At 37.6% G+C, this 14,350-nt stretch overlaps 1 protein-coding gene across 2 annotated transcripts; it reads left to right on the forward strand.

Annotated features, from left to right (window-relative positions):
- The first annotated feature begins 5,243 nt into the window (after window positions 1-5,243).
- LOC131162006 (uncharacterized) lies at window positions 5,244-9,892 on the forward strand. Of its 2 annotated transcripts, XM_058118098.1 has the most exons (4): window positions 5,244-5,936; window positions 6,086-6,174; window positions 6,315-6,373; window positions 6,555-9,892. In XM_058118098.1, exon 4 carries the CDS (start codon window positions 6,590-6,592, stop codon window positions 9,434-9,436), a length of 2,847 nt encoding a protein of 948 aa, XP_057974081.1. In that variant the 5' UTR covers window positions 5,244-5,936; window positions 6,086-6,174; window positions 6,315-6,373; window positions 6,555-6,589; the 3' UTR covers window positions 9,437-9,892. The 2 variants fall into 2 exon arrangements, with proteins under 2 accessions (XP_057974081.1, XP_057974080.1); XM_058118097.1 differs by having other exon boundaries at window positions 6,315-9,892.
- Window positions 9,893-14,350: the final 4,458 nt, after the last annotated feature.

Below are 14,350 nucleotides of genomic sequence, written 5' to 3' on the forward strand. Positions count from 1 at the left end.
CTAGTTTTCTTACTATTAGAACTGTACACCATGAGCAAGATAAATAGGGAGAAGAAATAATAGAATGAGAGAACCTTGAGCAAACAAAATAACTAACCAAGCAAAAAAACAAAAGGGATAACAACAACAAAAAAAAAGGAATAACAGATTTGTTGAAGCCATTCACGTGGGGTTCCTTCCTTCAGGTTTCTAGTGTGAGCTAGGGAATGGAGCTGGAGTCTGAGCTGGAACTGAAGACTGGGCATCTTCAATTCGTAATAAAAACATATCAAAATTTTCTCCAAGGGCAAGAAGATGTATGTTTATAGGATATCTATTTGGTATAAAGGGCTACAAACTTTATGATTTGGAACAGAAAACATTCTTTGTTTCTAGAGATGTCATTTTTCATGAATCAATATTTCCTTTTGCATATGGTTTCAATAAGATTTTCGGACATGAAATTTCTTCTCAGTCAAATACCACTTCAGAGAGTTCTTTAGTTCTTCCGAAACCAATTTCAGATTATAGTGAGAATATAATTCATCCTGAACCATTGCACTCAATAATTTCTCCTCTTGTTATAGTTGTTCAACCTAATACAGATTTACCTTTACATGATGAAAATCAATTTCCACCCTTGAGAAAATCAACTTGACAGCACAAAATGCCTGGTTATCTGTAATCCTATCATTGCAATCTAGCTACTTCTACTTCTCAATCATCTTCCAGGGAGCCTACTCTTAGGTAATAAACATAGTATATCTGATGTCCTTTCTTGCTCCAAATTATCTGAATCACATAGAGTTTTTTCTATTGCTATTTCTTCTGATTTTGAACCTTCGTTTTATCACCAAGCTGTCCAGTATACTCATTGAAGAGCTGCTATGTCTGTAGAATTATCTGCTTTAGAAATGAATAACACTTGGGTTCTTACTACACTGCCACCTAATAAAACTCCTTTAGGTTGTAAGTGGATATTTAAAACTAAATATAACTCTGATGGTTCAATAGAGGGACACAAGGCAAGACTTGTTGCCAAAGGTTATACTCAAATGGAAGGTTTAGATTATTTTGAGACTTTCTCACCTGTTGCAAAGATGGTCACTGTGAGGTGTGTTTTATCACTTGCTGCAATATATGATTGCCATATCTTTCATCTAGATGTTATAATGCATTCCTATATGAGGAATTAGTTGAGGAAGTTTTTATGAAGCCTCCTCCAGGTTATCTCATCTAGATGTTATAATGCATTCACTTCTATGTTGTTTACAATGGGTTTCTCACAATCAAAGGCTGATTATTCTTTGTTTACCAAGCAAGAAGGAGGTTCGTTTGTTGTCTTGTTGTTTTATGTAGATGATATCCTACTTGCTGGTAGCAATACAGTTGCTCTTGAGAAGGTTAAAAGTTCTCTAAGTGCTGAGTTCAAGTTGAAGGATTTGGGGCCTTTGAAGTTTTTTCTTGGTTTGGAGATAGCTCGATCACAAAAGGGTATTTCTTTATCTAAAAAAAAATATTGCTTGGAGCTTATTTTAGAGTCTGGTTTACTTGCTGCTAAATCAGTTTTATTTCTTATGGATTCTCATACAAAGTTATCTAAAGATGATGGTGAATTAGTAGATGATGTTTCTACTTATAAAAGACTCATTGACAGATTATTGTATTTGACTCACACCAGACCTGACATTACTTTTTCTATTAATCATCTTAGTCAATTCCTAGATAACCCTCGAATGCCTCATTTACAAGCTGCTATGAGAATTTTGAGATATCTCAAATCTACTCCTAGACAAGGTTTATTTTTTCCTTCTTCATCAAAGGTTCATATTAAAGCTTTTTCAGATTCATACTAGGCAAGTTGTCTTGATACTCAAAGATCAATAAGTGGCTATTGCATTTTTATTGGGGATTCTCTTGTATCTTGGAAATCTAAAAAGAAACACACGATCTCACGATCTTCAGGAGAGGCTGAATATAGATCCATGGCATTGCGAAATCATCTGGATCAAAGCTTTACTTGCTGACTTGCATCACCAACATCATCAACCAGCTCTCTTATTCTGTGATAACCAAGCAGCTCTTCACATAGCAACCAATCCAGTCTACCATGAACGTACGAAACATATTGAAATTAACTGCCATTTGGTTCGTGAGAAATTACAAGAGGGTCTTATTACCACTCTACATGTACCTTCTTCTCATCAGGTTGCAGATTTAATGACCAAACCTTTAGGTTCTAAGATTTTTGAAGTTCTTTTATCCAAGATGAATGTGCATAATATCTACACATCATCTTGAGGGGGATTATTACAAACCCTTAGTTAGTTTATTTAGCTTGTTAGTTTTATTTTTTCGGTATTCTGTTTTCTGTTTCTCCTTCTGTTTCTTCTTTCTTTCTTCTTCTTTTGTTTCTTCTTTTTTTCTTCTTTCTCTGGTTATAAATACAACATGTATAGCTTTGTATTCGGGTGTGGAATAAGAAGAAGGATTCTCATTTTCTTGCTTAAGTCTCGTTCTCTTCCAGCACTCTGTTTCAATTCATATATATATATATATATATATATATATATATATATATATATAATAACCCGGGGACTCCAGCCACCATTGCACTACTTTGGATACTATAATACAATAACAAACTTGGGGGGTAAAAGTCGTTCACCTATTAATGCACTTCTGGTAATTTACCAGCGTAATGCCTTAAAGGGGAATCAAACACGTGACCTTGGGATCACCAAAGTCAGAAGCTGCCCTTACCCCACATTGATAGATATTGCTTTAATAAATTGAAATCTCTGTGCAATTAAAAAACACAAAGGAAGTGTAATGCGGTGTTTTATGGGAAGTCGATGCAATTAAAGAATATAAATGGGAATTTTTAAGCCAATCACGTCACTAAATTGGAAGTCAATGTTGACTTTAATAAGCACAAGACAAACAAGAAAATGAGAATCCCATGAAGATGAAGATGGAGATGGGCACTTTAAAGTTTCTTAAAAAGCCGTGATGGATGTCAACATATCAAAGCAGCTAGTGCTTTGCTTATTATTACTACAAAGTCTTCCCATACATGATGGTTTATAATCTCATGACTAAGAATCCAACATCAGGAAAACCACAGCCCCTCCCCACCCACCAATGATAAATTAACCTACCCCAGAAGAGGAAAAGCCAAATTTAAATTAAATAAAATTTTACCTAAATTAAACACCATTTTTATATTATTAAGTGAAAGTTTATTTCATTTCACATATACTATTAGCACAATTAAAGATATTTATTAATGTTGAGTTATGACCTATATTCAGAGAAGTTATCTACTCGAAACTTGATAAAAATGAAAAGTTACGGGTCCGGAAGATCTCTGAACCCTTTTATATGTGAAATCTCCTAAATTGAGCCGAACAGGGGCACGTTCTTCCCATCTTTCCCACCCTCTCGGATAGTATAATATAGTATATTTAAGTCAAGAATATATTATTGTATGAGGGTTTTTTGAAAATTTTAATATAGGGGTATACATACATATTGTATTCAAATGTTGAAATTGTAAGATAGTTTTTGGTTAATAATAGTGAAAATTACATATTGAATCGGTGGATATAAGTACATTGTTGAACTACATAAACTAGTCGTTGTTCTTCTCTCTTTCATTTTCTCTATTTTTTTGTATGTACTTTTTGTGTGCAAGCATAACCTAACGGTGTGATTTCACTATAATTAATTAATTTTATATTGTTATATTTATTGTTTGAATTAAGTTCAAATAACATTTATAAAACTTGTTAGATACACATAAAATGAATGTTGCGCTACATTGCACAACAAAAGAAATAAAGAGCAAGAGGAACAAGTTATATATAGTTATGAAGTGAAAATTGCATACATTTTTAAGTATTTAATATTACAAAATAAAAATTTATGAACTAAATATATTTCTAGAATGTCCATAACTGATGATTTTACTCTCAGATCGACAAACACAACCTGCAAAAGACCCCAAAAAATAAAAGGGTAGATATTTAATACCTAACTCAATTCTCGTTTTAAAAGAATAAAAAGAGCTTAAGTTGTTGAATTTTTTTTTTTTTTATAATCCGGGAATTCTAATCATCATCGCGCTGCTTTGGACACTATGGTGCGATACCAAATCTGGGGGATGAAAGCCGTCCATCCATTGACGCACAAAATTGTTGGATATTTGTTGCCATGAAGTGCTACCATTGGTCATTTTATAGGTACCTTCTTAATACAAAACAAAATAATACACACAAGTTAAAAATGTTATTCCTTTTAAATTTTGAAAGGTACCAACTTGTCTTTTGGGTTGTGTTATGTCTTGTTTTTGTGCGGAAGATGATTTATACATGTAGAGCGATCTACTTGGATGTCTTGAATTGCTCAAGTTGAACTCATGTCCAAGTAAAAGTGGTAGATTTTTCTATTTAGATAGTTATTCGTGACTCATCATTTTCACTTTATCAATTTTATGATCCTTTAGAACCATGTAAAGGTGATATTGTGGTTACGACAAGAACTTCTACTTTTGGATGATGCAAACTTTTATTCCATAATAATTTTTATGAATCGAAAATTTTTCACGCAAGTTTTCGTATTCTTTTGCATTTGTGTGATTGATTTTTTTTGTGATTTGTCTTATTAATTTATATTTTTTTATTTTTGATAATTAATTATTTCACTTATTATTTATTGTTGAGGAGTTGGTAAGAGAAAGTTTATCTCTAATTTTTTATTATTGCCTTTTTTGCCTATATATTGTTGAATATTTCTTTTCTATTTTTATTTTAATTAAAAAAATTAGCCAAGCTACACAATAGCAAACAGAACATAATTTATTTTTGTCAAAATGCCTTCCTAAGTATTTTTAAAAATAAAATTTTCGATGTAAGAAAACTCAAAAATTAAAAAAAATGAGTCCATGGTAAAAAAAAAAAAAAAAAATCTTGAGTTTTGAATGCTTTCTTAACAAGTTCTTACTATTTGTCTTTCTGCAAAACTAAAATTAACTCTATTATTCATTATTTATAATCAATTCAGACATATTAATTTCGTACTTGATTTTTGTTAAAAAACAAATTCCCAAAAAAATAAACAATCAGAGCAAAGTCAAAGGGTCCACGACTTCCTTTTTTTTCCCCCAAAAAGTTACGTGTTTGGCTAATAGCAGGGGAGCGTTTCTTGTGGTCCATTCTGCGCTTCCTAGTGTAATGTGCAGTGGATTGACTATTGATGAGATTGATGTAGCTTTCTTTTTTATCTTATTTTTTTTTTTTTTAAAAAGAAATAAAAAAGAAAGGGAAAGGCAGAGAAGGAAATTAGAAGAGGGAGTGGAGGTTGTTTATGGAATCTGGAAAGAGGCGTAATAATGGTGGGGAGGGGAAGAGCAGAGCATTCAATGCAGACATGTTTGCTTAGACCCTCGTAGTAAATGTGGAATTTATGGCTTCCAACCCTCTACTTTTATGGTGGAAGTAATCCCATTTGTTGATGAGAGAGAGAGAGAGAGAGAGAGAGAGAGAGTTGTTTGGCTGCAGTGGACTAGGTGGGAGTGCTGATAATTATACTACAAGAAGGGTCGTTGGGCCTGCTGCTGCTGCTTCAGTTTTCTGGGATTTATTTTCATCTCGTTGGGAGTTTTGATTTGCTGTTGGATTTTCTCATCTGGGACTTTCTGTTGTCGAAATTTTGAATTTGTATTGGGCTTCTTCCTTCTACATTCTTGCTCATCTCTAGGGTTCACATAGTGGGGATGTTTTCCCCTTCTCACGAACTGGGGGTTTCGTTCTGAAGCATTCAGGGGGGTTGGAATAGTTCGTTTCTTGTTCCTATTATTTTAAGGCGGGGTTTTACTTTTACTGGGCAATTGGGTATTATCCAGGGTTTCGTTGACCACAATCAGGGCTTTGAATGGGGTTGGGTTTCTGGATCTTGTAAGCCTTTTTCTTTTCTCCGTTTGTCTTGGTTAAATTTTCTTTTGTATCTGCGCTGTATTTTTGCTGTGGCCGACTGGAAGTCGAAGCCGGAGTTTCGTCGTGAATATAAATTTTTTTTTTCCATATTTCTGGGTTTTGTTTTTCAGATGGTGGGCGTTAGCATTTGAATTGAAATTCTCAATTATGGGCCCTTGAAGGAGATGCTAAAGTTCGGGTTTCTCTGATCGCATTAGAGGTTCGATCCTAATTAGATCTTTCTCTTTGTTTTCTTTCTTTTTCCTTTTCTCTTCTTTTGGACCGAGTTCGTCTCTGATCCAGTTAAAGTTCTGGGTAGTAATGGAAGAATCTCTGCTTCTATTGTTTTGAATGTTTCAGGTATTAAAGTAAAGGCTCCTCCTCAGTGCAAAAGTTTGGAATGCCTCTCAATTTCTACGGTTAGAGATTTTGATTTTGTAAAGCAGACATTCGATTTGTGGGGAACTCTGTTACACTTTTGCTTTCTGTTTAGACCTCCTAGGGTTTTTGAAATTGAATCTGCTTTATTTCGGGTCGTCAGATGAGATGAAGTATGGGGTTCTGGGTTGAACTTGGTTTTGCTTTCTGGGTTTCTTTCAGATTGATTGCGTAGGGAGAAAAAAAGAGAAGCATTCATGCATCTCTCACTATGGAAGCCTATTACACAGTGTGCTGCCTTAATCATTGAGAAGAAGAGTAAGAAGAAAGATGGTTCTGGTTTAACTGAAGACGGCAAGCAAAAGCCCTCAATCCTCCGGCAATTGCAGGAGAACAAGCTCAGGGAGGCTCTTGAAGAAGCATCTGAAGATGGGTCTCTTGCAAAATCTCAAGACATTGATTCTGAATCCGCAAATCAAGAGGGAAGCTTGGGAAGGTCGAGATCTCTGGCTAGGCTCCATGCCCAGAAGGAATTCTTGCGTGCCACTGCTCTTGCTGCAGACAGAACCTTCTGTTCGGAGGACTCCATTCCTGATCTTCACGATGCATTCTCCAAGTTCCTGACCATGTACCCAAAGTTCCAGTCTTCTGAGAAGATTGATCAATTGAGATCAGACGAGTATGAGCACCTCTCAGAAATGTTTGCAAAGGTATGCCTTGATTACTGTGGTTTTGGGCTATTTTCTTACCTTCAAACTCAGCAGTACTGGGAATCGTCAGCATTTAGCTTGTCAGAGATAACTGCAAATTTGAGCAACCATGCCCTCTACGGAGGTGCTGAGAAAGGTACCGTAGAACATGATATCAAGACTAGGATTATGGATTACTTGAACATTCCTGAAAATGAGTATGGGCTTGTCTTTACTGTTAGTAGAGGATCTGCTTTTAAATTGCTAGCAGAGTCTTATCCTTTTGAAACGAATAAAAGGTTGTTGACCATGTTTGATCATGAGAGTCAGTCTGTAAATTGGATGGCTCAGGGTGCCAAAGACAAAGGTGCTAAGGTTTACAATGCCTGGTTTAAATGGCCAACTCTGAAACTCTGCTCCAGGGAGCTGAGAAAGCAAATTTCACACAAGAAAAGGAGAAAGAAAGATTCTGCAGTTGGGCTTTTTGTGTTTCCTGTTCAATCCAGGGTTTCTGGGGCCAAGTATTCTTATCAGTGGATGGCTCTAGCTCAGCAAAACAATTGGCATGTTTTGCTTGATGCTGGGTCACTGGGCCCCAAGGACATGGACTCCCTTGGGTTGTCCTTATTCCGGCCAGATTTCATTATTACATCATTTTACAGAGTATTTGGGTCTGATCCAACAGGATTTGGATGCCTATTGATCAAGAAATCTGTGATGGGGAGCCTGCAAAGCCAGGGTGGGCGGACTGGTTCTGGAATGGTGAGGATCCTTCCTGTTTTCCCCCAGTACTTGAGTGATTCTGTGGATGGTCTTGATGGACTGGTCAGGATTGAAGATGATGCCATCAATGGTAATGAAGAATTAATGGCTGAAACTCAAGCAGGATCCCAATTACCTGCTTTTTCAGGTGTTTTTACTTCCAATCAGATCAGGGATGTCTTTGAAACCGATATGGATCAAGATAACAGTTCGGACAGAGATGGTGCAAGCACCATATTTGAGGAAGCTGAGAGCATTTCGGTTGGAGAGGTCATGAAAAGCCCAATTTTCAGTGAGGATGAATCATCGGACAACTCATACTGGATTGATTTGGGGCAAAGTCCATTTGGATCTGATAATTCTGGACAATTGACCAAACAGAAAATAGGCTCACCCTTACCTCCATCATGGTTTTCTGGAAGGAGAAACAGTAAGCTTCTCTCTCCAAAACCAGCACCGAAGATATCCAAGAGTCCCATTTATGATGACAGATTGGTAAACTCCAGACTGCATGAAGATCCTGTGTTATCTTTTGACGCAGCTGTGTTATCAGTGTCACAGGAGCTGGACCGTGTTAAGGAGACTCCTGAAGAACAGTTTGCAGAAACAGATCCAACCTCAAAAGATGGAGAAGACTATGCAGATTTCCAGCATGTTGGGGAGATCCAAGAAGAGTCCGAAATTAAAGAAGAACTGATGCTTTCTAATTCTAAGTCAAGGTCTCATGTAAATGGATATGCACCCAAGAACAAGAATGCGGGCATTCAGCACAGAAACCTTGAGAATGCCTCAACTTCTGAAATTTGCCAGGAAACAAAAGGAAGTGCTATAAGGAGAGAGACAGAAGGTGAGTTTAGATTGTTGGGACAGAGAGAAAGGACTAGATTTGCAGGTGGTAGATTTTTCGGTTTGGAAGAGGGTGATCAAGTTGCAAGCATGGGTCGCAGAGTATCTTTTAGCATGGAAGACAGCCGCAAAGAAAACTTGAACAACTTATTGGAGCCTGGAGAAGTTTCTGTGACTACCTTTGGTGATGATGAGTCCATGAGTGATGGGGAATATGGAGATGGGCAAGACTGGGGCAGGAGGGAGCCTGAGTTAATTTGCCGTCATCTTGATCACATTAATATGTTGGGACTGAACAAAACTACCCTTAGACTGCGCTATTTGATCAATTGGCTTGTTACCTCATTACTACAACTCCGGTTACCTGGTTCAGATGAGGGCATGGGGGTGCCTCTTGTGCAAATATATGGCCCTAAGATTAAGTATGAAAGGGGTGCTGCTGTTGCTTTTAATGTGAGAGATAGCAGTGGAGGAGGGCTAGTTCACCCAGAAGTTGTTCAAAAGTTGGCCGAAAAAAATGGTATATCTCTTGGAGTTGGTATCCTTAGTCACATAAGGGTAGTGGATGGCCCAAAAAATCAACGTGGGACATTAGATTTGGAAGATACAGGCCTTTGCAAGCCAATGGCTAATGGCTGCCAAGGTGAAAGCATGTTCTTTCGAGTTGAAGTTGTTACAGCATCACTTGGTTTTCTAACGAACTTTGAAGATGTTTATAAGATGTGGGCTTTCGTGGCTAAGTTCCTTGACCCATCATTTGTTTTAGGAGATGGATTATCCACGGTCCCAGAGGGTTCAGAAATATAGAAATTGGAGGCATGTGTGGATGTATTTGTTTATACGAGAACAGACTCTGCCAATGTCTTTTGCAATTCCCTGGAAGCCTGCATATACTCAATTGTGTGGAAGTGATGCCTCCTTTGTTACTTCCGAATGCAGGAGCTTAATACTGAATTTGAGATGTGGAAGTGCTGGGGGGTGCTTAAACAGACATGAAAGAGTACAGAATATGGTTTTGTGTGGTCTGTTTTTTGGCTCTAGCTCGGGAGCTTTTCCCCTGCGAGCAGATGACTTTGTTTGTTCTTGTTATTATTTCTCTGAACTTATTTTTTCTTGTAGAGTTTGTTCTAGATACTTATATTAGGCAAGGAAGTCACTTGAAAAATGCAGAATGGGAATGGTTTGAGACAGCTTCCACTATTCTTGAATTTATTTTTTTTTGTCTCAGGGAAGAGAAAATGAATGTTTCGTTTCTTCTGTGTACCTTCTGTTCCTTGCAATATATATATATATATATATATATATATAGAGTTATGCTGCCTGATTTCACACAAGTACACAGCAGATCTGTTTCTTTCTGCGCCTCATGATGTGCCTATGCCTCCGTTGATTTCAGTTAATTTGCAGCCATTGTGATGGTCCTGGGATTAGTAAATCCAGTATGCGCCACCAATTAAAAATTAGTAGCCGTGAATTCTTTCATTGTCTTAATGAGCAGCTTTAGGCGCAATGGTGTTTTTTCCCCCCTAAAGATGGTTTCCTTTTAAGGATAAATTATACACTTCTTTATATTTTCACAGATTTGCTGTCCACTGAATATTCAGACTGATACAAGTCTGTTTTGGAGATATTACAATTGAAATTAAAACTTCAGAAGTGAAGTCAAATTTAACTAGCCTTTAAAGAACTTGTATGTTGTATTTTGGAGCATGAATTTCATATTTGGATGAATTTAAATAAAATATAATATAAATTTATGTTATATTTAATCTAGATTTACATAAATCCAAATTCAACTCCTAAACAATTGTGGTTTCTCCCCTCATTTTCTTCCTCTCGTTTATTGAATTTAAGAAATCCTGGAAAACGCATTTTGCTGATGTGAGCAAAAATAAAATAATAATGACGCGATAGAGTGCTTTTCCATTTTTATTTTATTCCTTTTTAGGGGGAGGTCGAAGGGTCATGTCTGCAACTTTTGGCCCGCGTTGAAACCTAACGCATTAAAAACAGTGGGTGTAGTAATATGCCTCACAAAGCCTGGGTTGTATCCGATCATGGAATGGGAAAACAATTCTTCAAATCCCATATAGGATTCATCACGTCTGCTTCACGGATGGCTAGGAAGCTTACCATTACCAGACACTTCTCTAAGATCATGAGGCCTGGTTTCCAGGTGAAGCCTAACTCATTAAAAACAGTGGGTGCACTAATATGCATTATGCTGTAATATGGATTGAATAATAAAGATGCACAGCGGAATAAATAATAAGTAAATGTAAATAACACACAATCAGAACAAGATCAACACGAAGATTTACGTGGTTCGGCAAAGCTTACATTCACGGAAGTAATGACACACAAATTTTATTTTGGAAATCAAAATGTACATAATACACTTCTCAAATGATCACTCCACACCTCAAAATATGCCCAGATGACATATATAGATGTTCCTTGGAGGTTTCCCTCGTTTTCCCAGCCACCCAGCGTTTAAAAATTCAAATTTCTGAAGAAACTACCGCAGTCCAGGTGCCTCTCGTCGATGAACACAGAGCTTCGTCGACGAGACCAAGAATAACCTTTGTCGACGAATACAAGGCTTTCGTCGACGATGCCAGAAGTCTGAAATTTCTTGCTTTCGGTAATTATTCATCGATGAACTTCAGAGCTTTCGTTGACGAACCTTTGTTGTCCCCTCGTCGACAAACACATGGCCTTCATCGACGAGGCCTGCTGTGCTGCCCCCTTCATGTTTTTCTTTCTTCCTTATTTGCTTATCAAAATAGAAGTATAAGAGCCACAAATAACAATCTCCACCTTGGCGATTATATGCCCCTTAGGAGAGTTTTGGAAAACATGATATGCTCCACCTTGAACTTGAAAACGCTATGTTTGGGCTTGTCTCTCTTTTATTACTTAAAAACATGGAGTAAGTCCAAGCAATACTTGGAACTTTTCAGAAGTAACTGATTTCGTTAGAATATCCGCTACATTTTCAGACGTGTGAACTTTCTCCAACACAAGTTCACCCGAAGCAATCAATTCCCGAACTCTGTGGAACCTCACATCAATGTGCTTGGTCCTAGCATGGTATATCTGATTCTTTGCCAAGTAAATGACACTCTAACTATCACAATGCAACACCACACCATCTTTCTGTAACCCCAGCTCTCTGACTAAATCAGTAAGCCATAAGGCCTCCTTTGTAGTTTTGGCAACTATCATATATTCTGCCTCAATCATGGACAATGTTACCAAAGACTATACCATGGATCTCCAACATACTGGTCCTCCTATAAAGATAAACACATATTCCGTTGTAGACCTTCTGTCATTCATATCTCCAGCATAATCTACGTTGACAAACCCCATAACTGAAGGGCAACCCTGTTACTTACCGAACATGATTCCATAATCTGCTGTACCCCGCAAGTATTTGAGTATCCATTTTACAGCTTCCTAATGTTGTCTTCCTGTATTAGAGAGAAACTTGCTCACCATACTCACTGCATGAGTTAAATCTGGTCTTATACATACCATGACATACATTAAACTCCCTACAACACTAGCATAGGAAACCTTTGATATGTCCCGGATTTCCTCATTCGAACTTGGGCAATCTGCAGTAGACAACTTGAAATGATTCGCTAAAGGTGTACACACCAGTCTTGCATCAGTCATGCTAAACCTCTCCAACACCTTCTGCACATAACCGCCCTGAGATAGCCATAATCTCCCTGCAATCCTATCTTGGTGAATCTCCATCACAAGTATTTTCTTAACTGAACCAAGATCCTTCATGTCAAATTCCTTATACAACAAGTCCTTTAACTGATTCACCTTAGTTAATTCTCTTACAGCTATCAACATATCATCGAGATACAATAACAAGAAAATAAGTGAGCCATCATCAAGATTATTCACATATACGCAGCAATCATACTCACGTCGTTTGTAGCCAATTTTTATCATATAGGAATCAAACAGTTATACCATTGCCTTGGAAACTGTTTCAGCCCATAAAGAGATTTCTTCAACCTGCAAACTAAATTTTCCTTTCCCGATTCAATGAATCCCTCTAGTTATACCATATAGATTTGTTCCTCTAAGTCACCGTGAAGAAATGTCATCTTCACATCCATTTGTTCCAAATGTAGATCATAATGAGTTACTAACCCCAACACAACTCTGACGGAAGTATGTCGGACCATTGAAGAAAATATCTCATTAGAATCTATCCCCTTCTTCTGTGAGTATCCTTTTACATTCGCCTTGAACTTCTCACATTCCTTTTCTGATATTGCCTCCTTCTTCCTATACACCCATTTGCACCCAATCGATCTCTTCCCATTTGGAAGCTCCACCAACTCCCAAGTTTGATTTTTACGTAGTGACTCCATTTCCTCAATCATTGCTCCCATCCATCTATCTTTTTCCTAGCCATGCACTGCCTCTTGAAATGTAGTTAGATCATTGCAACTAGTAAGAAAAGTATAAGACACTAACTCTTCAAACTCATACCTTGGCAGAGGCCGAATAGTGCGTCTAGATCCTATTAATGGAATATCATCGACTTGTTGGCTTTCTAAGCTAGAGTTCCCTGCAACCACAGGACCATGATTATTTCCGTTGCCTCGAGCTTCCAACTCCACCTGCACAATATGTTCATCACTGCCTCAACTTTCTAGCTCTTGTTTCTGTTTATCACATTCTTGAGTACGCTTCACCATAGCCTTCTCATCAAAGACTACATCCCTACTGATCACCACCTTGTTTGCCACTAGATCTCATAGCTTGTACCCATTTACACCTATTGGATACCCTAAAAAAATGCAACGATAAGATTTTGGGTCAAGCTTAGACCTCTCCTCACTAGACATGTGGACATAGGTTGGACACCTGAATACTTTCAATTCAGAATAATCTACTGCATTTCCTGTCCAAACTTCTTCCGCCACGTTACCCGCTAGTGATGCCTTTTGTGATCGGTTTACCAAAAAACAAGTCATACTAACCGCCTCCACCCAGAAGTTCTTCGGTAGCCCTACATTCAATCTGAGATACCAAGCCCTATCAACAAGAGTCCAGTTCATCCATTCTGCCACACCATTTTGTTAAGGTGTCCGACGAACTGTAAAATTTCTTTTGATGTTGTGCTCTGCACAAAATTCCATAAACCGAGAATCAGCGTACTCGGTCCCATTATCCGACCTTAAACATTTGATTCTCCTTCCCGTCTGGTTCTCCACTTCAGCCTTCCAAATCTTAAACTTGGCAAACGTACTTGTTTTGTGACGCATAAAGTAAACCTAGACCTTCCGTGAGTAATCATTAATGAAACTCACATAATACACATGTCCACCCTTTGATGCAACTCTAACTGGACCCTAAACATCTGAATGTACATAGTCAAAAATACCCTTTGTCTTGTGAATAGCTGATCTAAACTTTGCCTTATTTTGTTTTCTAAGAACACATATCCTGAAAAATTATAGTTGACATGATTTCAAGCCCTTCAAGAGTTTCCTTTTGTGTAGTTCTTTCATGCCATGTTCCCCTATATACGCAAGGCGCATATGTCACAAGACGGTCTCATCTGATTCAGCATCCACAATTGCAACTTCACCTACAATGGTAGTTCCCTGCAATGTGTAAATATTCCCATCTAGTTTTTGCCCTTTCATTACAGTCAGATTACCTTTCCATACCGTCAAGAAT

Source organism: Malania oleifera, chromosome 8, assembly GCF_029873635.1.
Source record: "Malania oleifera isolate guangnan ecotype guangnan chromosome 8, ASM2987363v1, whole genome shotgun sequence".
Lineage (NCBI taxonomy): Eukaryota > Viridiplantae > Streptophyta > Magnoliopsida > Santalales > Ximeniaceae > Malania > Malania oleifera.